The following is a 27,781-nucleotide window of genomic DNA, read 5'->3' as shown; positions in this document are numbered from 1 at the left end:
CTTGGGTGAAGAGAAAAGGCTCTCAAGGGAAAAAAAAAATGTATAGGCCATGTAAGAAGTGACAACACCTAAACATCTATGCTACAATATAAAGGAAAATGGATTGAGACATTATAATAAAACCAAAAAAGAAGTTTACTGCCTATAGTAGTAAACATGAAAATATTTCCTTTGTTTTTAAAATAGTTATGTTATTACTCAAAGCACTTTCAGATATTAAATCACTCAGGTCTGTGTTTGCAAATAATTCCTGGGTTTTTTTTACACCCCCACACTACATTATACATGCATTTAAGAAACTACAGAGCATATTGTGTTTTAGAGTACAATCTGAATAATCACACAGACATGGACCAACATTTATTACAAACAGGAAAAGAGATTTATAGAAAAAAGAGTACAATTTTTTTTAAAAAAAGATTGCAAGCTGAATAGAAAAATTATAATCTACATAATAAAGCCATAATTTTATCTGCATTAAAAAAATAACATTGCTCAATATGTACAAAACATAATACAGTTTAAACTGCTATTTAGAGGCATTAAAACAGTAGACAGTGGAGAAGTTTATTTCAATTTAGGTCACTCATGTTCCATCCTGAGTTCACTTCCATTTGCCATGAAGAAACGTATTTATAAATGATTTTTCCCAAGTAGAAAGATTATAAAAAAATTGAAAATATATACTTTACAACCCATTATTTAAGTATTAATTTTTTTAAATTCTTTAAAAGAAAATGCAATCAATTCTATATTGCTTTTATTCAAGAATTACAGCTTTCACAGACAGCAAGATACATTGTGCTATTACCAGCAGCATTACTTTCATTTCTCCTTTATCTACTAATAAAAAAATATCATCCTTTCACAGGACAACTGCTTATGAATGTGGCCCAAGTCAAAACAAATTACTTCTAACAATAAGATGTTGTACATTACACGCTGTCACCAGGGAGAAAAAAACTTAAAAAATAGAATGGCAAAACTGAATTTTCTTAATTTTGTGATACTTAGTGACCCTTCTGACCACTCTAAAAAGTGGTTCTTTAATTAAAGAGCATTCAGGTTCTCAGGGACATTCCATTAACTCTAGTTTTTTAAAACTCACATTTCTTAAACTCAAAAATATACTACACTAGTCCTAGCCACATAGTTCAGTTGGTTAGAGCATCGCCCTGATATGCCAAGGTTGAGGGTTTGATCCTCAGTCAGGGCACATATAAGAATCAGCCAATGAGCCCTGGCCAAAGGGTCCTGGGTTTGATTTCTAGTCAAGGGCACGTACCTGGGTTGCAGGTTTGATCCCCAGCCCTGATCAGGGAGCATGTGGAAGGCAGTGGTGGGTGTGTGGGTGTGTGCATGTGTCCCCTCTCTCTAAAAATCAACCAAAAAAATATCCTCCCATAAGGATTAAGAACAACAACAAAAGAATCAACCAATGAATGCATAAATAAGTGGAACAGGAAAAAACAAACAAAAAACCCCACCTACACTGCAGATTTAAGGCATCCATATATCAACTAAATGGCTATAAATGTATTAAAATGTTTACTTTAAAACTACCCAGTGACCTGACTGGTGTGGCTCAATGGTTAAGTGTTGGCCCATGAACCAGGAGGTCACAGTTTGATTCCCAGTCAGGGCACATGCCGGAGTTGTATGGCTCGATCCCCAGTAGGAGGCAGCTGATCAATGATTCTCATCACTGATGTTTCTCTCTTTCCTTCTCCCTTCCTCTCTCTAAAATAAATAAAAATATATTAAAAATAAAACTAACCAGCAGCAAAAGTATTTTCATGTAACAATTACAATTAGACTATATTTGATATTTATAGCACTTTAAGAATGGTCATACAATTGGTTTTTCTTATGACAGTTAAATCATGTAAAGGAGCAGTTTTGGAATTCAAGAGTAAAACATTATCTTTCACATACCTGAGGCAAAATGTGATTGCCTATATGGTCACGAGCTGCTTAACGACAGGCATATTTTCTGAGAAATGAATGCATTGTTAGGTGATTTTGTCATTGTGTGAACACCACAGAGTGCACTTACACAAACCTAGATGGTATAGCATACTACAGACCTACGGTATACCACCATTGTATATGCAGTCCGTCACTGACCCCAATTGTCGTTATGTGGTACATGACTGTATAATAGATACAACACTAAAGTAATTTGGCTTAATTTTGAAATTATGTAATATCATAAATATAAAGATGTTGGTCCTAAATGCCCTTCCATTAGAACAACAAAAATTTACCTCCAACACTTTCTATGCTTTAGTAAAAAAATAAAAGTAGGTAATGAATTAAGGATGACATTATAAAGTTCAACTTTTACACAAGAAGCCAGGTATATTTGTTAAATGTTTACTGATATGAGAAAAACTGATATATTGGCAAATATTAAAAAATAGCAGATTAGTGTCATTAACTACTTTACTGAGAATTATTTATTTGCAATTGATATTTCAAATTTAAAAGCAAAATATAGGCTTTTCCCCCCACTTCGATCTTAAGTAGGATTTATAAGAAACTTCTCTGGGGAATCAAATCTGTTGTTATGAAAGATATTATGTATTTTCTATTAGAAAAGAACTAAATGTATTTGAACTCATACAAGTTGGTTTAGCTGAACATAAATAAATGAAACATTACAATTTCCCCACCATGAAGTACTGATTTACAACAAATGTATTAACAAAATTTTATTTTCTTGAGAATGCATACAGGACGTTATGTAAACATTGTTAGTACTATCTTTGATGTAAAGACATTCTTATTACTTTAGATTTTAACATATTATGAATAGGTTATGTGTCTTCACCAGAAATATTAAGGGCCACATTGGGAAATATGGGCAAAGAAAAATTTAGCCTCTCGCAGGCTAACCAAAGTAAAAAATTGAAAATTAAAAAAAAAAATAAAAGAGCAAATCAAAAAAGAGAAAAACACAGCTCAGGATACGGATTTTCGAAATTAAGATTCAATTTAACATCTTAACTCTTAAACCGGAAACATATATTTTACAAAATATACAATATATTATTTACACTTTTTCTCAAAAGATGTTTTATAAGTATATTCAGATTTGTGTTTATGTGTGCAAAATAACTGCAAACATCACCAACTAAATAAATCAGTCAACTGCTAGCAGCTCTGAAATATATGAAATGAGTCTGATATTTAAACTTTCAGCCCCTTGGAATAACATCTGGTCTGTCTTGAAATTCTTTTTTAGAATTCACTACATATTTTTAGTTAGGAAATTGGAGAAACAGACTCATTGTGTTTAAACTTATAGAATGGAGTCTAACTGCCAATTTCAGTTTAACTTATGTTATAATAAAGCACATGAATAATGACTGAATATTTGAGAAACTGAAAGAAATTTCTAAAACTCAGAAAGTACTACTTCATTATACAAACACTATTATATACCAATGATGTTCATTTCTGATGAGTTTGCATAGAAGCTGTGTTTGTAAAGTCAAACTGGAATGCAGACCAAGTACATGTGATTCAGGTTCCTTGCTTTCGTAAGTATTACAAAGCAGCACTGGCTTCAGCATACTTTAGACAGACCTATTCACTCACCTGCTGAATTTCATGAATCATCAGTCTACTTTGATGATTAAATATATTAACAAAAGAAATGGCCCCATAGGATAAAACTTAAGGATAAGATTCTGGGCCAAAACCACAACCAGACTCCACATAAGGTACAATCTCTCTCACACAACAAACATACAAACACACATACTACATATACAATCACACACACACAAAATTTAACATGCACACGTTCCTGCTGTCATCCAGTAATTGTCCCCCTCCCAAAGTAATACAAGTGATATCACAAATACAATGAGTACACTGTAGCCTCCACTTAAAGCGGCTATTGGTTGAGTCTATTCTGAGACACACATCACAGATAACAACACTGTGTGGTGCTGAAGTCTGTTCAGTATCGCTGATAACTAAAAGCCCTTTGAATAGGTCCAAAACAGACCCACATATTATCAAATTTCAGCTAGTGTGGAAAATATGACAAGGCTGCAGTGTACTTGATTATGTTGAGAATTTATATTATAAAATTAATATTGAAAGTAAGAATACTTCATAAGTTATAATGTGGGTATCAATTATTCCCATCTCACCCTTTCCATTCCATTAACTTATAACCTGAAATATGATTTCTTGGTGCCAAATGTTATCAACACATTAACACTTTATTATCATTTGACCGCTAATTCCAGTCTTAAAAAAGGAACATTCCCTTCTAATTATAATTAAGAATGGGGCCCTTACTCTTTAAAATAAACATACCTGACTTCAAATATCAAGACAGCTAAAAAGCAATTTTTTAAAAGTATCATGGTGTAAATTATGATTACGTAAGTTTAAGTCACATTAGCTTATTCCTTATAATGTAAACTTCTTCCGGCAGAAAAAAATTTTCTTGAAATTATTGAAGTGCTTACATTTATTGACAAACCATGTATTTTCATGAAATTAAAATCTGAAATAACTTTCCATCTAAATGTTTCATTTCACCAGGATGTTCAAAATAACCTATGAAACTAAGTTAACATTTCTGTATTTTCTTATAATACCAGTAGTTCATATTTTTGTAAGCAGGAATCAAAAGAAAAATGAGTTCTAAATAAATGACACAGGAGGCAATAAATTGACACATGACAAGTAAATAAAAGGCTAAAGCACTCCAATACCATTGAAACTGTTTTAATGTTGTTGCAATTGCAAAATGCAACAATCATCAGCTTGTAAAGACCCAAATTTCAAAAATTCATTTTAATCACTCCTTTATACCTATTTTACAAAATAAAGGCAAAAAACATTTAAACCCTCCTTGTCCGAGTTGTGCTATCTATGTCCCTAACTTGTCTTTACCACTATAGTGTATGCTGCAATTCCCATCAGATGCTATATAAGAAAAATAAAATAAAATATTAACCTCTGCTTCAATGTACAGTTTCCAGAATCTGCCAGAACTGGGGAACTGGGCAACAAGGCGTTCATAAGTCTTCCGTGCTTTGTCTATAGGTTGATTCTAAAATTGAAAACCAATAAACAGCATTTACAGCGTTAGGATTATGAAAATATTTACTGCAGAACCAAGTAGTGTGACTGGACCCATAGAGAAGGAAATGTAATCCTATATCACTAAACCTGTGCCTCTCGAATGAGAATGCTCCAAGCGTCAAGGTCATATGGATTCTCTTCTAATTTCTTTTCAGCTTTCTTCACCTTCTCTGGGACATATTCAGCTGCCTAAGGAGAGAAAAATAACAAACTGAAGTTACCATTTTAAAATTTTCATGCCTAATCTTATTCAAGCACAATATATCAGTATACAATATCACAATACAAGGAATAAAAATGTTCTCTTATAAAAGAGGCCTGTATTTTCTGTCATCTATATGTTATCTTAAGTCAACTGCATAAAAACAAAATCAAGTAATCACATACCTTAAAAAGACATTTAAAAATATAAATAAAACCATCTTTTACATTAAATACTATAGAACATCAGTCTTGAAACATTGTGGTCTCAGGACCCTTTTTATATTTTGAAAAATTACTAAGTGTGCCAAAAAGGTTGTTTATGTGGTTTATTTCAATATTTACCATTACAATTAAAACTGAGAAAAAATGTTACATATTTATTCATGTTCAAATAATGAAACTATTGCCATGCCTGCGTGGCTCAGCGGTTGAGTGTCGACTTATGAGCCAGGAGGTCACGGTTGGATTCCCGGTCAGGACACATGCCTGAGTTTCTGGCTCAATCCCCAGTGTGGGGAGTGCAGGAGGCAGCCGATCAATGATTCTCTCTCATCATTGATGTTTCTATCTCTCTTTCCCTCTCCCTTCCTCTCTGAAGTCAATAAAAAAAATATTTTTAAAAAACTATTTACATATTAAGACGAGCAACATTTTAATGAAAAATAACTATTAAAATTCAATGAGAATTCCTTGTTTTACAGATTTATAAATTTAATGTCTGACTTTTAAAAATGTAGCTGGATTTTCATATCTGCTTCGGCATTCAATCTGTTATAATATCACATCATGTGAAAATTCTACTGTACACTCACAAGAGGTTAAGAGTGAAAAGGGCAAATAATGCCTTAAATTTATTATAAAACAGTTTGAATTCACAGATTCTCTGTAAGTCTTAGGAACCCGCAAGGTCCCTGGACCAACTTTGAGAAGCACTGCTATAGTGCATTCGTCCTGAGCCATAAAGCATGAAATGATATGAACACTTATTTTGATAGAAAAGTTTAAAAACATGACTCAAAAATTTTATATACAGCATAATAAAAGCTATAAAATAAATCTACAATAAGAGATTTAAAGACTGTACTAAAATGTTTAGGGTCATGTGGGTGATGGATGATAGAAGTATAGGTGATTCCCCCCGTTTCCACTCCCCCCCCCCCCCCCCGGCTCCTTTCTATCTTTCAGTATTTTCTAAACCTTTACTAAGGTAGTTTTATTTTTATTATCTATATACACTGAGTGGCCAGATTATGATGATCACTGAATGCATAATAATCTGGCCACTCAGTGTCTATCCTATATAATAAAAGGCTAATATGCAAATTGTCCCCTCGACCAGGAGTTCGACCAGCAGGCAGGCTGGCCAACCGTCTATGTCCCCTCCCCCTGGCCAGGCTGGCCGGACCCCACCCATGTACGAATTCATGCACTGGGCCTCTAATACACACACACACACACACACAGAGTGGCCAGATTATTATGCATTCAGAGATCATAAAAATCTGGCCACTCAGTGTATATAAAAACCTAAGCAACCGTTTGACTGTTAGCTACAACGTGCACTGACCACCAGAGGGCAGACGCTCAACGCACAGCCATGGAAACATGGGACTGATGAATCTCAGAGGGAAGGGGGGAGTGGGGAGGGTGGGAAGAGATTAACCAAAGATCCAACATGCATACTAGAGGCCTGGTGCACGGTCCCTCGGCCTGGCCTGCGGGGATTGGGCTGAAACTGGCAGTCTGACATCCCCCGAGGGGTCCCGGATTGCAAGAGGGTGCAGGCCAGGCTGACGGACCCCACCAATGCACAGATTTGTGCACCAGGCCTCTAGTAGAAATATAATATTAATAGTAGCTAGCACCTGATGCATGAAAACAAGTATTAGTTCCAAAATTGTTAAGAATACTTCTGTGTACCACAAAAAGAAAGTGATTCTAAATAAGTCAGATAAACATTAATTTATATGAAGTTTCATTTTGCGTTTTTTCACGACTTCTGGAAATCTATAGTGATCCTACACAATAATATTCAAGCCCAGCCAGTGTGGCTCAGTGGTTGTGCGTTGACCTATGAACCAGGAGGTCATGGTTTGATTCCCAGTCAGGGAACATGCCCGTGTTGCAGGCTTGATCCCCAGTAGGGGACAGGAGGCAGTCAGTGGATGATTCTTTCTTATCACTGATGTTTCTCACTCCCCTTCCCTCTCTGAAATTAATAAAAATATATTTAAATATATATTATTTATTTATATATTCAAGAGAGGATAAAGAGGAAAGCACTGTCTCTAACACCTTTCTTCTCCTTTTCTTTTTAGTGGCAATTAACATCTCATAGAACATTTCTGTCACACTGGCGGGAATGGATCAGATGGTTGGGCATGATCCCATGCACTGAAAAGTTGCCAGTTCAATTCCCCACCAGGGCACATGCTGGGGTTCCAGGCTCACTCCCCAGTAGGGGGCATGATGTTCTGCTCTCACATGGATATTTTTCTCTCTCCGTTCCTCTCCCTCTAAAAAGCAATAAAAATCAGAATGGATTATTCAAAGTATGATGTTAAAATAACTATAGTCATGTTAGAGTAACTACAAAGTGAGCTTTGTCAAAATAAAATTGAATCCCTAATTACCCTTTCTACCAAGGTAAAAATTAGGTAGATCAAAGACATATTAAAAATAAAAACACAAGAAAGAGCAAGAGAAAAACACTGAAATTCATCTCTGGTTGGAAAAGGCTCTTCAGAAGCTTTTGAAAAAAAAAAATGATAATTTAATTCATGAAGTTTAAATTTGGGTCCAAAAAATTATAATCAGAATCAAAAGACAAACTTTAAAAATATCCCTAACACACTGCCAAAGTATTAGTTTGGCTTAGTGGATAGAACGTCGGCTGTGGACTGAGGGGTTGGGGTTTGATTTCGGTCAAGGGCACATGCCCATGTTGCAAGCTTGATTCCCAGGGGTTGTGCAGGAGGCAGCCAATCAATGATTCTCTCTCATCATTTATGTTTCCATCTCTCTCTCTCTCTCTCCCTCTCTGAAATCAATAAAAATATATTTTTAAAAAACTTGTACAATCAATAAAAGACCAACAACTTAAAAAAAAAAAAAAAGAAAACCAAAGCATTCAAACAGTTCATAGAAAAAATGAACTATAAACACTCAAAAGAAAAAAGAGCCCTGGTCGGTGCTCAGTGGTTAGAGCATTGGCCTGAGGACTATAAAGGGTCTTTGGTCGAATTCATTCCTCAGTTGCAGGCTCAATCCCTGGCCCTTGGGTCAGAGAGAGTGCAGGAGGCAATCAATCAAGGTGTCTCTCTCACATAGATGTGTCTCTCTCTCTCCCCCCTGCACACACTCTAAAAAATCAATGGGAAAAATATCCTTAGATGAGGATTAACAAAGGAAAATCCAAAAGAAGAAATAGAAATAGAAACCATAAAATAGAGATCAAAAGTGTATTATAATTAACACTAGAAGCCCAGTGCGTGAAATTGTGCGGCACCGCCCCTCCTTGACACCCTAAAGGTACCTCTCCACCCAGAGCTCAAACGTGCCTGGCCCCACCCTCGACTCCTCTGGCAGCTTCGGTCCGGAGAGTCGCCTCAGGCTGGTCCCACCTCCTCCAAACGCCTCCTCACTTCGGGCCCCCCCCCCCCACCCGTCTCCAGAGCAAAATGGCGGCTCCGTCCCCTCATGGCACTGAAGAGAGCGTGCAAGCCTTGTGCCTGCTGCAGAATTTCGACTCCTGCTTCCTGGCGGCGCACACACGCTGAGTGCAAGTGGTGGGTGGCGAAGGACTGGTGATGGAGGCGCTTCGGCTCTCACCCCTGCCCTCCTCGGCACACGATGGTCCTGCCTCCTTCAGGCGCCTCCCCGCTTCCGCCTTGTCTCTGGAGCAATGCGGCGGCTCCACCCCGCTGAGCACGCATCCTCCTGCTGATCGGCCATTACAGCGTGAGGGCGGCAAGACCATTAGCATATTAGCTCTTTATTATATAGGATTACAAGGGTAAACAGAAACAGACATTCTCACATCGTCGACAGGGACAAGTAGTAATACTGATCAAAATTTATTAAGAATGCCTAACCCTGAATTCCCCTTCTGGCAAGGCATCCTACCGCACATGTATACTGAAGAATAGTTAGCTACTAAGCTTTTTATTGTTGCATAAGACCAGAAATAACTTAAATAATCACGTATAAAAAAACTGACTAAATATTATTATGAAATTTGTAGTCACTAAAAAGAACAAGGTCTATAGTTGCAACATGAAACATTCTCCATAATATTGAGTTTCAAAAAAAAGTGGGGAGACACACAAAAACATACACTCACTTTACACTGTATACGCTTTTGGTGTCTGAATTTTTACTATTCACCTGAGAAATACTTGCCAGTATGTGCTAGACAATGTTGAAGGGGTACTTGGGATACAACAAAATACTTATTTCAAGAGTTTACTTCTTTAAAAAACAAGCTTTAAAAATATTTTAAAATAAACGAGGATCTTAATTTTTTAAGATACCATTACACTAGTGATTCTCAAGACTAGCACTGGAATCAACTGGGAGAAAGGGAATTTAAAAAAGATGTGTAAGCCCTACCATCAACCAATGAAATCAGAATACTAGTAATAGGGACTGGAACATCACTATTTAAAAAAACGCACAAGCCAGAACCGGTTTGGCTCAGTGGATAGAGCGTCGGCCTGTGGACTCAAGGGTCCCAGGTTCAATTCCGGTCAAGGGCACGTACCTTGGTTGCGGGCACATCCCTAGTAGGGGGTGTGCAGGAGGCAGCTGATCGATGTTTCTCTCTCATCGATGTTTCTAACTCTCTATCCCTCTCTCTTCCTCTCTGTAAAAAATCAATAAAATATATATTTAAAAAAATAAAATAAAATAAAAAAATAAAAAATAAAAAAACGCACAAAAACTAACTCTCCAGGTTGTTCCAATGTGCGGCCTCAGTTGAAAACCATGGCTTTCCACAGTATGGAGTTACCTCAAAAAATTAAAAATGTGTTTATCAACTTTAAAAATGGAACTGTCCTATGATCCAACAATTCCACTTCTGGGAATTTATCTGGAGAAACCCGAAACACTAATTCAAAAGAATATATGCACCCCCCTATGTTCATCATCAGCCCAATTGCCCATCAGTAGATGAGTAGATAAAAAACTTGGTACATTTACACAATGGAATATCACTCTCTGCCTTAAAAAGGAAGAAAAATTTACTCTTTGTGACAGCATGGATAGAACTGGAAAACATTATGCTAAGTGAAATAAGCCAGTAAGAGAAAATCTAGTACTATATGATTTTACTCATATGTGGAATTTAATGAATTGAACACCAAGCAAAATAGAGACAGCTGGGGGAGGAGGGCAATGCATAAGGAGGAAGTGTTGGGAGGGACTCAGCAAAAAATAAAAAAAAGAGAACTCACGAATATGGTTAACAGTGTGGTGATAGGGGGGATGGAAGAGGGCATAGAGGGGATATATGGTGATGGGGGGCGGGGGGAGGAGAAGAAAACCATGGCTTCCAGGGCTTCCTAACCTTTATTGGTGCCACAGAACCTTCCAGTGAAGTTCTAGGTGAAGCCTAAGGACCCTTTCTCAGAATAATGTTTTTAAATATACAAACTCTGAGAGATTTTAAAGGAAACTAATTTTATTAAAATATTATTGAAATATTTTTAAAACAAAGTCTTATATAGTAACTAGAGGCCCAGTGCATGATTGAATCATGCACGTGTAGGGTCCCCTACACGGTTTCGCTTTTCGCGGTGGAGCTGGGTGCCTGTCTGCTCCGGCACCAGGCCTTTCAAAAGCCTCCCACTTAGCGGAGGCTTTTGAAAGGCCTGGTGCCGGAGCAGACAGGTACCCAGGCTCCCCCATTTTTGATGGTCCGCAGCCGCTGAGGGGGGCTGCCGCGGATCTGGCCCTCTCAACAGCAGGGTAGCCCCCCTCAGTGGCAGCGGATCCGTGCCTCTCAATGGCCGGATAGGCCACCCCGAGTCCCGCCCTCCCACCTCCCGCCGCCCAATCATGGGCGTAGCGGAGTGATGGTAATTTACATGTTACTCTATTATTAGATAGGATAGGTACTTAACACATTAAATAACAAGATCCAGTGGCGAGTCTTGTGATGAGTGCAACAATATGTTCAATATTTATGTCTCAATCATAGCTGTTGCTAACACTACTAGTGTGGTTTCTTGCCTATATTCATGATTAAAGAAAAGGCTCAATTTGAGTTAAGAGATTCATGAAAATAAAAGGTTTATATAACCCATCCAAGTTCAGGGAACCCATAAAATTCTATCCACAGACACCTGGGGGAAAGGGTTACCATGGATCTAAGGATCCATAAAAGGATATTGTAGATCAAATGCAAAAAACATCTGTTGAACATCTATGTCAGGCATTAATCATCACTCCTCATTAAGTAACTAATAACCCAATTTCATAATCTATACTAATAAAAGGGTAATATGCTAATTAGACCAGACGTCCTTCCAGACAAAGCCACAGTGGCAGGGGCCAAGGCAGAGGTTAGGGGTGATCAGGTTGGCAGGGGGAGAGCAGTTAGGGGGATGAGGCAGGCAGGGGAGGGCATTTAGGGGCAACCAGGCCATAAGGGTAGGGTAGTTAGGGGGGACCAGGCCGGCAGGGGAGGGCAGTTAGGGGCGACCAGATTGGCAAGCAGGTAAGTGGTTAGGAGCCAACGGTCCCGGATTGTGAGAGGGATGTCCAAGGGGTCCCAGACTGGAGAGGGTGCAGGCCAGGCTGAGGGACACCCTTCCCCCCATGCACGAATTTCATGCACTGGGCCTCTAGTAAGAAATATAATTAAATTACATGAAATTGCTAACAGAACCATGGCTCAGCTCTTTTCAAAATCTGTTACATCCCTATTTTCCTCTGATCAAGGATGTAGTTAAATGTTCATAAAGTAATCTATATAGATAATTCTCCATCAAGTGCATTAATTAACAATGGAAGCTATCCAAAATGACTAAAGTATACTCTGGTTATTATAGACATTTAATATTTAATTATCACAATAAAACGTCATCCAGCACTGGCCGGTTTTGGATCAGTGGATAGGGTGTTGGCCTGCAGACTAAAGGATCCCAGGTTCGAGTCCGGTCAAGGGCATGTACGTCGGTTGCAGGCTCCTCCCCAGCCCAGGCCCTGTCAGGGCTCGTGCAGGAGGCAGCCAATTGATGTTTCTCTGTCTTTCCCTCTCTCTTCCACTCTCTCTAAAATCAATGGAAAAATATCCTCCAGTGAGGATTAAAAAAAAAAAAAAAAAAGTCATCCATCCTTACGGCTATGAACCATTTAGGTAGCTAACAGCACAATGTCTTTGTTTTCTGGCCTGGTTATCATACTGCTATAGGCCAAAGTAAAATTGAAAACTGGACAGTGTGTTAGTAGTTTCTACAAGGAGACCGAGCCTCCTTAAGGAATGGATTATACCCTGGCCAGGTAGCTCAGTTGGTTAACAGCATTGTCCCAATATGCCAATGTAGCACAGGTTTCATCTCTGATCAGGGCATACATAAGAATCAACCAAAAAATACATAAAGAAGTGGAACAAGAAATCAATGTTTCTTTTTTTCTCTCCCTCCCTCCCTCCCTCTCTCTTAAAATCAACTTTTTAAAAAAAGGAATGGAGCCCTAGCTGGTTTGGCTCAATGGATAGAGCGCTGGCCTGTGGACTGAAGGGTCCCAGGTTCGATGCCAGCCAAGGGCACATGCCCAAGTTTTGGTCTCAATCCCCAGTAGGGGGCGTGCAGGAAGCAGCCAATCAATGATTCTCTCATCATTGATGTTTCTATCTCTCCCTCTCCCTTCCTCTCTAAAATCAATAAAATCTATTTTTTTTTTAAAAAATGGAGTTGTATTATTATTTTTTCCTGAATCTGTTGACAGATCAGAGGAATAGGTCACTTTAAAAAAACTTACAGCAAGTTTCCAGTGCCTATTTATAATGGAATGAGGTCAGAACCCTGCTCACTATGGCAAAAGAACAACTGTCCCATGCTTATGTGTCCCAGAACTTATTACTATAAGAAACTCTATTAAAATCTAGCCTTTGCCTTTGGAATAAACTGTAATTCCATTATCACTCTCTAGATGTTAATGGGGAGTAGGATAGGGTCTCAAGTCAAATAACCAGAACAAAAACTGAACTAGTGTCTAAGGCATACACATTACCAATGATATTAGTAGGACTTTGGAAACTACTTTGATATGTACTAGTACAATATTAAAAACCAGAAAATCAAAGCAACTGTATGGAGCATACAGAGATACATAGCAACATATACAATTTCAAATGAGTACAAAAATCAGAAAAAAAATGTGAATTTAATGATGTGCTTTTTGAAAAATGTATTTTTATTGACTTCAGAGAGGAAGGGAGAGGGAGAGATAGACACATCAATGATGAGAGAAAACCACTAATCAGCTGTCTCCTGCAGGCCCCACACTGGGGATCGAGCCCACAACCAGGTATGTGCCCTGATGGAGAATCAAACCATGACCTCCTGGTTCACAGGTAGACGCTCAAACATTGAGCCACACCAGCTGACCTGTCAGACTGTTTTTTCAAAACTAATGAACCATTTTATATTCTCATCAGCAGTGTTATAAGGGTCCAACACTTGTTATTTATCCTTTTGATGAATATAACCATCCTAATGCATGTGAAAGGTATCTCCTTGTGGTTTTGATCTGCATTTTCCTGATTGCTGATAAAGTTCAGCATTTCCTTATTGGCCACTTGTATATCTTTGGAGAAATATCTATTCAGATTCTTATCCATTTTTACTTGGGTTATCTTTATTACTGAATTGCAATAGTCCTTTCTATGTTATAGATACAAGTCCTTTTTCAGATATATGATTTATAAAAAATTTATCCTGTTCAGTGAGTTATCTTTTCACTTTCCATGCTTACCCTTGTGTTTGCTATGTGAAGCTAACTCAAAGAAACTGAACTTAAGATACTGGCCTCACAGGCACCCTGCAACAATTCTCAAACTTTTTGTAAAGAATAACTTTGCACTCTTAAATACTAAGGAGACAAAGAATTTTTTTAAAATAAGGGTTATTTCTATCAAATTATATTAAAAATAAAATTTAAAAATTAATTTAATTCATTTTAAAATAAATTCATTTAAAAATTTTTTCCAAAGCAAACTCAATGAAAACAACAGCATTAACTTACTTTTTTGTGTGATTCTCTATTGTTTAGCTGAATTAAAGACATTATCTGCTTCTGCTTTCAATCTAATATAGTAGAGGCCCAGTGCATGAAATTTGTGCACGGTAGGGTACCTAGGCCTGGCCAGCAATCAGGGCTGATCAGATTCCCCGCCTCCCTGCCTCCTCTTTCCCTCACTCCCTCAGCACCCTGCTGCCACCGCTGGTCCCCCTACCATGTTCTGTGCTGCCCCCTGGTGGTCAGCACACATCATAGTGAGCGATCGAATTCCCGGTCTCCCAGTCAAACTCCTGAGGGGACAATTTGCATATTAGCCTTTTATACATATAAATTGTTTTGGAAGATTATAACTACAAAACCAGTTATGTAGTTGGAAAACGGAAAAGCAATTGTGGACTTCATATAGCCCTGGAAAACGCGGAGTTAAGCTTTATTAAAACTATAAACCACTCTCTATAGGACAGCTTAACTTATATTGGGAAGTTGTTAATTTGGGGAGAGGGAATGAGAAGTGGCAAACTATTATATCTGTGATTGGAAGAATAATCTAATTTCTTCTTCCCGATCCCACTAGGGCAGTAAAACATGGACAGGGAAAAAAAAAGGCAGTCGTCTTTTTCGAAAGAGCTCTCTATCTTTGTGGTAAATGAAGAGGGTGTTATTCTAGAGGTCACACCAAAATTATGTTAAAATACAAGTCAATGAAAGTTTAACCCAAGTGATAAATGTCAAAAGTATGGGGTGGTGGTGGTAAAGAATTTAAATCCATATAAGTTCTTGACCATGACCAACAGAACAAGCAGAGGATGAGTCTCAAACCTGGTTTTTTTCAGTATTTTCCACTGTTAAGGGTAATGACTGACTATAGTAGAGGGAGGAAAATCAGTAAAACACTCTATTAAAAGCCGAACCATTCTCAAAAAATTTGCAATTTTTCTCCCCACTTAATTTTATCAAGAACTGTATTCAAGAAGAAGAAAAATAAATAAGTTTTTTAAAAAGTAAAACAACAGCCGAAACCGGTTTGGCTCAGTGGATAGAGCGTCGGCCTGCGGACTCAAGGGTCCAAGGTTCGATTCCGGTCAAGGGCATGTGCCTTGGTTGCGGGTACATCCCCAGTGGGGGGTGTGCAAGAGGCAGCTGATCGATGTTTCTCTCTCATCGATGTTTCTAACTCTCTATCCCTCTCTCTTCCTCTCTGTAAAAAATCAATAAATATATATTTTTTAAAAAAAGTAAAACAACAAAAAGGAATTTACTCAAAAACAACTTCTAAAGTCCAGGTATCTTCAATCCCTATCAAAGTAGTTTGCAAGCTTTCATTTACATAAAAATCACCTGTGGTACTCATCTCGAATATTATGAACCTCACGGAACGAGTTATAGTATGTCTGAAGTTGGGGTACAGGCACTTATACATCTAAAAGGCACCTAAATGATTATGATGCAATGGATCAAGGACTCCATTCTGAGAAGCACTACCTGATTTATCTGTTCTGTAAATAAATCTTTTCCAAATGCTATTTCATTAAAAAGAAAGTGGCATCAGACCTAAGTCATTCTAATTTTTTTTTGGCTAAAGCATTAAGAAAACTGCACATACTATACTATACATTTGAAGTCTCTTAATAGGTAAACTATAAAAATTTAAAAGTAGACTAAGGTAGCCTGGCCAGTGTGGGTCAGCGTCAACCCAGGAACCAAGAGATCACCAATTCGATTTCCAGTAGGGGGTGTGCAGGAGGCAGTCGATCAATGACCTTTCTCTCTCACTGATGTCCCCCCCACTTCCTATTCTAAAATTAGGGGAAGGCTCAAATATAAACAAGATAATCCTCGTTTTGAGAAAATGTCATGACTTGAAGAAGCACAAAGAAATTGCCACTTCAGGGCCATAAGTCAGTATTTTGCTTTTGGGGGAAAATAAGTTTGTGGAGATATAGAAAATATGAAAAATATGTGTTGTTATATACTTATCAATGAGGAAAGGAAGATGAAACACCCAATGTTGAAAACTGAAGCCTGGTTTATTTTGTTGGGTAATTATTAGTACTTACTAGAGGCCCAGCGCACATGTGCAAGAACAAGCCTAACAGCCAATTTATATGCCTAGAGAATATAGCACTTTATGTAACAGGTAACATTAGGACTGGATGCCTGCTTAGTCCTGTGTTCCTTCCAGTGCAACAGAACTCTGCTCTATTAGATGACTTTGTTATGAATCTGTGTATGTATCCTGCATATAATCCCTCAACCCTTTCAAAAACTAAAAATCTACTAAACATGCAAACAATCCAAAAACTGAAGGAAAAAATAGGCTAAAGTTATTGATCCAAATAATTATACTTATCATATTTGCTTATTTATCTCCTAGGAAACAAATAGCTACAAACTACAAATAAAAAACTTTATATTTTAGAATTTGAAAAATGTAGCTTCTTTAAACCAAGAGTAGTCAAGATAGATATTAATTCATTAGATAAACTAAGTGAAACAGAAAAATACAAATTAGAACATAGTTCTGCCTTCTGGCTTTATTCAGTATTTACTGTTTATTATAAAATATCTACTAACTTAAAAATAGCTTAAACATTGGCCCAACTCAAATTCTTTTTTAGATCAATTCTCACATCATTACCAACTGTCCTGCAAAACAAAACAACTCAAATTCACAGCTAGGTCTTGTTTAAAGAGAATCAGGGACAATGGCAGAAGACCTTAAATCTGTGAACTGTTTTTGGCAATTGTCCACTTAATAGGCACAAACATCTGAATCCAGATGTTGTCCCAGAAGGTCTATCCAGTATGTGTCAACTCTGGTATTCCCTGAAACTCCACCTCTAAGAAAAACCAATAGTTCTGTAAACACAGATCAATCTCTTAGAAACAATCATTGCCAAATATTCTGTATAGTTCCGTTTTCTCAATAAACATTAACAATAAAGACCAAATCATATTTGCCTGTCCAAACTGCTATACTAAATATCACTTAAAAATAGGAGGGGGTCCTAACCAATTTGGTTCAGTGGATAGTGTCAGCCTGCAGACCGAAGGGTTCCAGGTTAGATTCTCGTCAACAGCATGTACTTTGGTTGCAGGCTCAATGCCTGGCCAGGTGGGGCACGTGGGGGAGGCAACCAATAGATATGTCTCTCTCACATCAGTGTTTTTCATTTTGTGGCTCTCCTCCTTTCCTTCCACTCTCTCTAAAAATCAATGGAAAATTATCCATAGGTGAGGATTACCGAAAATAAAAAAAGGAGGGGGAAAAGTAGGAAATGCTATTACAGAAAGGTTCTGTTGTTAAAAACATAAAAATAATTGGGCCCAAAGAAAACATAAACTAACACATTCTTGGCCCTTTCCCTCCCTCTTCCTACCCCCCACCCCACACACATTAACTTTGGCTTTAAAATTAGTTGGCACTTCTGTTATCTCTTAATTGCTAGTCTTCTATAGAATAAACACCCAGTGGTCCTAAAGCTGTAACGACCAAACAACCTGTCACCAGGAGGTGCATGGAGCACCTCTTGGTCCCTCCCCTGCACTGAGCCCCCAAGCTGCTCATCAGGACGGGTGGCGGCGGCAGGGCAGGGCAGCACTGGGGACTGTTGAGCAGCTGCGGGGAATTTCGAGGAGCAGTCGCGGAGTGGGGGGAGCCTCGCGGAGCAGTCGAGGGGCAGCGGCCTTGAGCATCGCAGAGCGTCCTGGGGCAGATAGCTTCATGGAGCGTGGCAGGGCGGCAGAGGCCATGTGATGGAGGCCAGGCTAGGCCTAGGGACCTACTTGCGCATGATTTCGTGTGCTGGGCTTCTAATAAGTACTAATAATTACCCAACAAAATAAACCAGGCTTCAGTTTTCAACATTGTGGGTGTTTCATCTTTGATAAGTATATAACAGAACACATATTTTTCATATTTTCTATATCTCCACAAACTTATTTTCCCCCAAAAGCAAAACACTGACTTATGGCCCTGAAGTGGCAATTTCTTTGTGCTTCTTCAAGTCATGACATTTTTTCAAAATGAGGATTATTTTGTTTATATTTGAGCCTTCCCCTAATTTTAGAATAGGCTATAGTTTGTTTAAAAAGTGAAGTCTTATTTCCAAAAGGTAAGAATGTAGAAACGTTTTAGGGACTTAACGGTTCATATCAACTGACCTGGCCTAACCCATTTCTCTCCCTCTTATCCAATAAAACTTTATAAACCATCCACTTATACCCCCAAATATTTTAGTTTGTATTAATTATGTACTTATTTTCTCGAGATTAATTTATTTGAGACTTTGTCATGTATAACACATAGCTTTGGTCCAAATTAATCCATTCATTTACTTAACACCTGGCTGTATTTCCTAGGTTTGTAAGATGCAACAGTAAGTAAGGCAGCACCTTCAACCCAAGCTGCTCCGTCCCAACCGGCGCCCAGTCCACTGGTGAAGAGGTATATTCTGCAGTTCCCTAATGAACCCAGGGAACCTTCCACCGTATTCGGGCCCTGGTCCACAGCCCCGTACCCACCTTATCCACAACCACCAATGAATGGGGCCTGAGGCCTACCCTCCAGGACCTATGGGAGGACCTTACCCACCTCCTCAGGGGTACCCCTACCAAGGATACCCACAGTATGGCTGGCAAGGAGGACCTCAGGAGCCTCCTAAAACCAGTGTATGTGGTAGAAGACCAAAGAAGGGATGACCTGGGCCCATCCTCCTGCCTCACAGCGTGCTGGACTGCTCTGTTGTTGCTGTCTTTGGGACATGCTCACCTGACCAGCCTGTCTCTGCTGTCCTGTCAGCTCTTCTGCCACCTCCAACAGGTGTGTCTGCCCCCATCTCTTCTGACTGCTAAAATAAATGACTAGCTCTGCGCAGACACTTCTACATTCAACACAGTGGGATTCTAGATTAGCAAGGGTTACTGATGTTTAATCCAGTGACTTTATCTTTCTAATGTTCAAAATTAATTTTCTATTGGCCTTTCACAAATGTGCTAAATGACTTCCCTTTTATTTTTTTGGCCAAAGGCTTAGTTATGAAATATATATTTATAATTTTTAAAGTATACATTCAAGGTAGTGGCATAATGTAACATATCACTGAATGATTTCTTTGTTAACACCCTGTATGTTTCAATAAATTTGTCTAAACTTCAAAAAAAAATGCTGTAGGGAGTAGTACACAAGGTAAAACGGAGCTAAGAAAGAATGAGATCAAAAGTTGAATTGAGCAGTTAAAAAAAGTATCTACAAAATAAGACTATAGCCATAATTCCACAGAGGACCCAGATGTATTTTTGTTGGGAGTACACACAGTCCTGTCACCATTAAATTGGCAAAGACAGTAAACATGAAGCTCCAGAATACCCCCAAACACTGCAAGATCATTTAAATAACTCTAGAAATGCAAAATGTAACTTCCTGACAAGAGTAAAAAAAATTACAATAAACCTTAGCAGTGATTTTGATTGTCTACAATCATTTCCCACTTTCAAAGGGCAGAGATTCAGTACCAAGAAAGAAATGAAATGATCATCCATATTTTGAGTAACAAATTAAAAATATTGGGTTTATTCAACAAACATTTTTAAGCTTCAATGCTAAAAGAAACCTACACTTCATTAGCTTGCAGGATTCTTTGTCTATTCCATGCCTTGACACCTTTCCAAAGCAAATCCATGTTTCAGAGTGGTTTTGATTTTTTTCTTATTATTTATCACATTTACTTCGTCTCTTTTTTATTGTCCATCATTTCAGGCATTCCTCTTTTCCTCTGAATTTTCACTGACTGCTGTCTTACACATAATAAAGCAAGCTAGTTAATCCATAATTAATCATCTCACTCTTTAAGGTATCTTTTAATCTTCATTTCAGTTCAAGTTGAATAATACAGTATCTGGAATTTGCTTTAAAGTAATGGAGGTGGGAAGAACAACTGAAAGTGTGGAGAAAAACAAGATTTGCCATGAGTTGAAGCTCTTTAATAGGAACATTATACAATTCTTTCCTTTTTTGAATGTTTGAAATGTATCATTAAAAAACTAAAGAAAGTATTATTATGAAGATGACTCTGTTGGTAATCAGATGTCAAAAAATGTTTTTTAGATTGATAGGAAAAAGATATAGGACCACCATCAAAGTTAGGACAAGGTGAACATCCAAAAGAAAATGGTTATAACTGATTTCAACACGAAATAAAGAGAAACCTATAAATTCACAGTAATACTCAATAATCTTTGAAAAGGAGAAAGAAAAAAAACAGGAAACTCCTTTACAGAAAAATATGAGTCAGTAAGTAAAGACAGAATGTTAGAATTTTTAAAAAACCATTTTCAGCAGAAAAAAACTACTGAAGACAGACCATTCTCCCTCTCAACCCTAAAAGATTTTAGGGTGAAAATCTCTGAAGGGAGAATGTTATAGTACAGTAAGAAGCTAGGAAAATTCCAGGACAAATGGGATAGGAAAACTAAGATAGTTAAACAGCAGTTTGCAACCACCTAGTAAATCCTATCTTCCCTAAACCAAGGACACTTAGAGGAGTAAATGATTTTCTCTTCTCCCCAACCAGAGGGTAAATAGCTTAAATCACTCTACTCGGGGACAGATAACAGAAATCCAATCAGTGCCATTTGTCAACCATACCCAAGGACAAATTAAGAGAATAAATTTCATTTTGGTTCACCAGCATAAAGCTGATTAATATTCTATTGACCCTCCCCTAAATGCCTAGCCTTTGAACCCCCTGAAAAAGGTCCCAGCCCACTGCCCCTCCAGGCCTGTGCCATTCCCTCCCCCCTCTCCTCCCACAAGCACCTATCTCCTCATCTCCAAGGGACCTCAGGAGATTTGTAACCAGGGGAGCAAAGGGCAGTGGTAGCTCCTCCCGGGCTAACCCCCTAAACCTATCTCCAAGGCCCCCTTTTCTCTGCCTTTCCAGTGAGTCAAAGCAGCCCAGCCCAGGCCTTCCTTGTTTCACTGTCCTAAGTGTTTTTGTTGCAGTCAAATTCTTGCTTGCTGCCACTGGACCCGGATGAGGCTGGGTCCCTGGGCCCGGGTGAGGCCATGTGCCCCTGGGTCCGGGTGAAGCCGGATCCTGGGTCCGGGTGAGGCCGTGTGCCCCTGGATCCATCCGGGTGAGGCTGGGTCCCGGGCCCGGGTGAGGCCACGCGCCCCTTGGGTCTGGGTGAGGCCACGTGCCCCTTAGTCCGGGTGAAGCCGTGCCCCTGGGTCCGGCCGAGACCAAACCAGAGGGAGTCGGACCTCCGTTACCACCATTTGTCCACCATCCAGAGCTGAGGGGTCAGTGCTGACATGTACACATAAGGAACTGGTGGACATTGAAATTGGGTCTCAAAAGAACTGTGGGTCCAGAAAGAAACTCACTACAGACTGATTCATTTGCCTGTCAGCATAACTATTATTGCTCGTCTCACATTCAGTTCTTATAAGTATATATCTAGTGACATATGATCTCGCTCATCTAGGGGAAATGATGAACAACATAGACTGAGGAACAAGAACAGAACCAGAAACAAGGAGGCATCGATCGGACTATCGGGCCTCAGAGGGAGGATAGGGGAGGTTGGGGGGAGGGGGGAGAGATCAACCAAAGGACTTGTGTGCATGCATATGAGCCTATCCAACGGTTAAGTTCAACAGGGGGTTGGGGCATCCGTAATACAGTATCTGGAATTTGCTTTAAAGTAATGGAGGTGGGAAGAACAACTGAAAGTGTGGAGAAAAACAAGATTTGCCATGAGTTGAAGCTCTATAATAGGAACATTATACAATTCTTTCCTTTTTTGAATGTTTGAAAGGGGTGTGGGATGGGAATGGGGGGATGAGGACAAATATGTGACACCTTAATCAATAAAAAAATTTAAAAAAAAATTCTTGCTTGCTTTTCTAAAAAAATAATTATATAAAAATTAAAATTAAAAAACCCACCACTTGCCACCTCCAATGTAATAACTGCTTTATTCAACAATTATCAATTGATAAGTAACTAGGTAATTACTGAGGAACACAATATCAACCCACAGATTATTAACTGTAAAGGGGAAAATAATCATTTACAATGAACAATACAGCAGTGTCACCCTAACCAAGTGATAAAACTTAAACATCACTAACAGTGGAATAACCTAGCATGAAATAAGTGCCTTTTAATGTAATGCTATAAAGTATTCTATCCAAAAATATTATCAAAGCTGAGTTTAGGTTTCAGGAAATACAAAAGATGAAAGGACAAGTTAAATGACTTTTATTTTGCATACACAAAAATAAAAGAAATCCAGAATATGAGAGTTCTAAAGAAAACTGTCCTGGACTCTCCAAATACAGAGTGACCAGATTATTATGATCTCTGAACACATAATAATCTGGCCACTCAGATTATTAACACACACACATACATACATATTCATGCACCAGGCCTCTGATATATACATACATATATATCAGACACCCTGGATGTTTCAATAAATTTGTATATCAGAAGGTTCCCCACCCCTGCCCTAGTTTGTCTACACTGAGTGGCCAGATTATTAATGATCTCTGAAAGAATAATAATCTGGTCACTCAGTGTCTATCCTCCTATATAATAAAAGGCTAATATGCAAATTGTCCCCTCGACCAGGAGTTAGACCAGCAGGCAGGCCAGACCCCACCCATGCATGAATTCATGCACCGGGCCTCTTAACATATACATATATATGTGTGTTTGTGTGTGTATATAATAATCTGGCCACTCAGTGTAGACATACTAGGGCAGGGGTGGGGAACCTTTTTTCTGCCAAGGACCATTTGGACATTTATAACATCATTCGAGGGCCATACTGAATTATCAACTTAAAAATTAGCCTGCTGCCCTAACCGGTTTGGCTCAGTGGATAGAGCGTTGGCCTGCGGACTGAAGGGTCCCAGATTCAATTCCAGGCAAGGGCATGTACCTTGGTTGCAGGCACATTCCCAGTAGGGGGTGGGTATGCAGGAGGCAGCTGACTGATGTTTCTCTCTCATCGGTGTTTCTAACTCTCTCTCCCTCTCTGTAAAAAATCAATAAAATATATTTTTTAAAAATAAAAAAATAAAAATTAGCCTGCTATATTTAGTCACACATTTAATTAACTCACCCCTAAAGCCTTGGCATGGCCAGACCAAATGATTTTTTTTCCTGTTAAAAGTAGAGACCAAATTGTTTTGCAGGCCTTATACAGCCCGAAGGCCAAATGTTTCCCACCCCTGTCCTATGGGGTAAAAATTGGGGGACTATTCAAGAGACAATCAAATTATACAATGTGAACCTAGATTAGATTCTGACAAAACAAAACAAACAAACCCTATGAATCACATTTTGGGACAACTGGGGAAATCTGAATATGGACTGGATTTTATAAATCATATATTAATTTTCCTAGGTGGGAAAATGGCATGATGGTTATGTAAAAGCATTAATGCTGAATTATGTGGGGCTGATGTTGAATAATAAGAATGCTGAAATATGTGTTGACAAATTTGTATGGGAGATAAAACAAATACGGCAAAATGTTTAACTGTTGATTTTAAGTGAATAATTGTACTGTAGGTGTTCACTGCACTTTTAACTTTTTTTCTGTTCTAAACAATAAAACTTTGGGATGAGATTTTTTTCCCCTGTAAATTTTCACCAACATCTTTCCCATTTAAAACACCACAGTTCTGAAAAATCTGAGGTCACAGCAACATTTCAGTGTCTTTATAATTTTAGAAAAATATAAGAAATAACAATGGATTCTGAAAACTTTCAATGAAACCTCCGTATATTACTCCTCCCTTGACTCTCAGATTGAGTCCAGAAAAGGGGTAAGTATGCATAAACAGATTTGATAATTATAAGACTTTGCATTCTTGGGCATCAAGTAAAATGTAAACACTGCCAAGAGTTCAGGACTGAAATCAGTTGATGAGCAAACACAAAATTCGGTTAGCCAAACTTTCCCAAAATTTAGTCACACAGACTACCTCCAGGTTATAAGCTGGGGACTTGAAAACGAAAACCTAAGTGTATTTCGTTGCCATGGCAATGGGAAATTTCAGAAAATTGAGACTGCAGACCAGCTAGTTTCCATTTACTTACCTAAACATATACCAAAACTTAAATTGAAAAACTAATTGAGTAACCTCTATCATAAAATATCCGTTTTCATCTTTCAAACTAAAAGGTAAACACTATCCCACAAAATTTTGAATCAAGGGCAAAAGAAACAAGTTATTTATCCAAAATTGTTAATTTTGAAATATTTAAACATCACTTATATCCAGTATTAAAACAGATGGTTTTATTTAGAGGGACCGAAACAGACTTCTCAAGTTTCGATTTATCAAATTCTGCAATATCTGTCTCATGCAAAACGAAAATGAAATGTCAACAGAAGAGATAAAGAAGGAAGTGGGAGAAAGCCACAAAATTCCTACCTCTTACCCAGCAAAACTATGCTTTACTCCCAGACTGTTTCCTTCATTGGCCCTAGCAAGAGTCTATTTTTCCCAGATTAGTTTAATCTCAAATTATTTCTCAAGCTATTAACCCATTTCTGGGTACAGTCTATATCGGAGAAGGGGCGGGCGAAGATGGCCAAGTTTTTCGAAATCAGCGAGCGCATGCTTAACCAATCAATTCCTATGGATCTACCCTATCGAAATGGTATGAAAGGAAGGCATCCAACCGAGGTTGTCCCAGGAACCTAAACTGGTCGAAGCAGCTTCCCAGTTACTGTCTAAATCAAATGTATTCATACTAATGCCTACAACAGAAAAGCCAAAAAATAACTTTAAATCTCAGTCAGCTCTTGCTCCCCATTCCCACCATTTTTCTGTAACGCCGTCCCCCCCGATCCCTTCCTCAAGCGAACATGGCTGGAGGATCAGGACGAACAGAGACATGGAGAGAAGAGGTCGCCACGAGGCCCCGCCGCTCTCCTTCCTCACCTGCTCCGCGGCTGCGTCTCCTGACATGATCTCAGATAATTAGAACGCGCAAGTTGGCCCGAGATGTGAAGCTAGAAAAGAAAAATTAAACTAAAAACCACCCCCAAACCGACAAAGTCAACCCCTGCCCACCAGGGCCAGACGGCCAACACGAAACGCCACCGCCCACTCAGATATGAATTAAAATGGCTGCGCCCCAGCCGGTCGAGGAGAGGCGTGGCTTAGGCATTAACTTCCGGGGCAGTGGGCGGGGCTACGAGCGCAACTCGCCGGTTACTCGGCCGCGCAGAAGCAGAGATACCGGGGGGGGGGGCGGGCTTAGGGCCTGGGATGACGTCACGGCCCTGGGCTGCAGCGGCTGTTGCGGAACTGGCTGCTACCGGCTAGGAGGCGGGAAACTTGCTTGAAGGCTCGCGCGGCTTTTGGAATTTAATTATCAAGCTGTGGGTCCCGGTTCGTCACTGTTGAATCCTGACTGCCAATCAGTTAAGTTCAGGCACACTGGCCATCTTAAGGAGCAATACTGTTAATTGCCTTCTGTATTTTGGAGATAGGGAATCTATCGAGGTTTTCTCAAGTCTCAGCTAATGATGTTTACGCTTCTAGGCCAGGGGACGAGAGGGACAGGTCAAGGCCATATTAACTTATTGCTGTTACCATCTACCACTGTGTCTAAGACTCTGAAGTCAGTAAGGCCCGGGTTTTAAGCTCATCGTCTCACCATGGTTCCTCGGCTGCAAAATGGGCGTCATAGCGCTCAGGCCCTGGCCAGGCCATATTCTTTCCAATCCTGGCTTCATCTCTCACGAGATTGGTAGCCGTGGGCAATTTCAGTTTTCTGTGCCTCAAGTTTCCTTGCCTATAGACAGGAATAACAACAGTGCCTGCAATTTTAGTAAGTTATACATGAAAAGGTCAGAAGAGTACCACCTGCACGGCCCAAGATGAAGTGAGAACAAGTCTTCTCAAACTCTTTTCAATTCAAGGGTCCTCATAAGAGGGCTCATTATAGTCTCCTTACTGACAGCGGTCCACACCCCAGATAAAGTAAACTATTCAACTTTTTCCATCCCATACACGCCTATTTTCAGTCCCCTGCCTCTGCCCACATTTCCACCTCTGCCCTTTGCACAGCCTGAATTCTTGCCCATTCAAGTAATCGGACACATGAGCAAAAGATTTATGTTAACAGATGTTGATTCCACCACCCAACAACAGTGCTAGTTAAATATAAGCACAAGGCATCTCCACAATGGAATGTCATGCAGCCAGTAAAGATAGAAAGATATCCATAATATGGTTAGGTGAAAAAGCAGAATTCAAAAATAGTGTACATTAAATAGGATATACAGTATATATTATATATAGTACCTAGATTGTGTCAAATAATTGTTTTCATCTGTTTTCTGAGTTTGTCTATGATGAACTAATATAAGGACAATATTCTTTTTTTTTAAAATATATTTTATTGATTTTTTACAGAGAGGAAGGGAGAGGGACAGAGGGAAACATCGATGAGAGAGAAACATCTGATCAGCTGCCTCCTGCACACCCCCTACTGGGGAGGTGCCCGCAACCAAGGTACATTCCCCTGACCGGAATCGAACCTGGGACCTTTCAGTCCGCAGGCCGACGCTCTATCCACTGAGCCAAACCGGTTTTGGCAAGGACAATATTCTTTAAGAGTCATATTCACATGCAAAGTTTCACTCAAATGCCATTTTTTCTTAATATTTTTAATAAAAATCTTTAAAGAATTAAAAGTTCAAAGAATAATACAGTGAATACCCGTATAACCACTGCCTTGATTCAGTGACTAACATTTTGGCATGTTTATTTTATATGTATGTATTGACATATATAGTTTTGTCTTTTTTTTTTGCAAAATAATTTGAAAGTAAAGGAATCTGGGCCCAGCTTAGCTGGGTTCCTCTGGCTTCAATGATCTCATTAGGTTGTAGCTAAGCTGTTGGCTGGGTCTGAAGTCTCATCTGAAAACCTGACTAGAAAAAGAGCTGCTTTCAAGCTCACTAATATGAGCCTCTATTCCTCAGGACTGGTAGATTGAGGGCCTCTTCTTTTTTTCTGACTGTTGGCCAGAGTCCTCCTTCAGTTTCTTTTCACATGAACATCTGCAGGGCTACCTGACAATATGGCAGGTGACCTTCCCCAGAGTGAGCAGTCCAAGAAAGAGAGAGAGAATATCCAGCACAGAAACCACCATCTTTTATAGCCTGACCTCAG

The 27,781-nt window shown here is 39.0% G+C and overlaps 1 protein-coding gene across 1 annotated transcript in view; it reads right to left on the bottom strand.

The window, feature by feature from the left end:
• The window catches only part of CSTF3 (cleavage stimulation factor subunit 3), a 75,559-nt gene extending 49,838 nt beyond the window's left edge, over window positions 1-25,721 (bottom strand). Inside the window, exons 1-3 of the mRNA XM_028153690.2 lie at window positions 25,538-25,721; window positions 5,200-5,301; window positions 4,985-5,080 (exon numbers count right to left, since the gene is read on the bottom strand). Of these exons, the coding sequence (XP_028009491.1) occupies window positions 4,985-5,080; window positions 5,200-5,301; window positions 25,538-25,564 (225 nt within the window). The 5' untranslated portion in view covers window positions 25,565-25,721. The remainder of the gene's footprint in view (window positions 1-4,984; window positions 5,081-5,199; window positions 5,302-25,537) is intronic.
• Window positions 25,722-27,781: the final 2,060 nt, after the last annotated feature.

Source organism: Eptesicus fuscus, chromosome 13 (assembly GCF_027574615.1).
Source record: "Eptesicus fuscus isolate TK198812 chromosome 13, DD_ASM_mEF_20220401, whole genome shotgun sequence".
Classification (NCBI taxonomy): domain Eukaryota; kingdom Metazoa; phylum Chordata; class Mammalia; order Chiroptera; family Vespertilionidae; genus Eptesicus; species Eptesicus fuscus.
The sequence above is the reverse complement of the archived record's forward strand: the minus strand, read 5'-3'. Positions and strand labels throughout refer to the sequence as shown.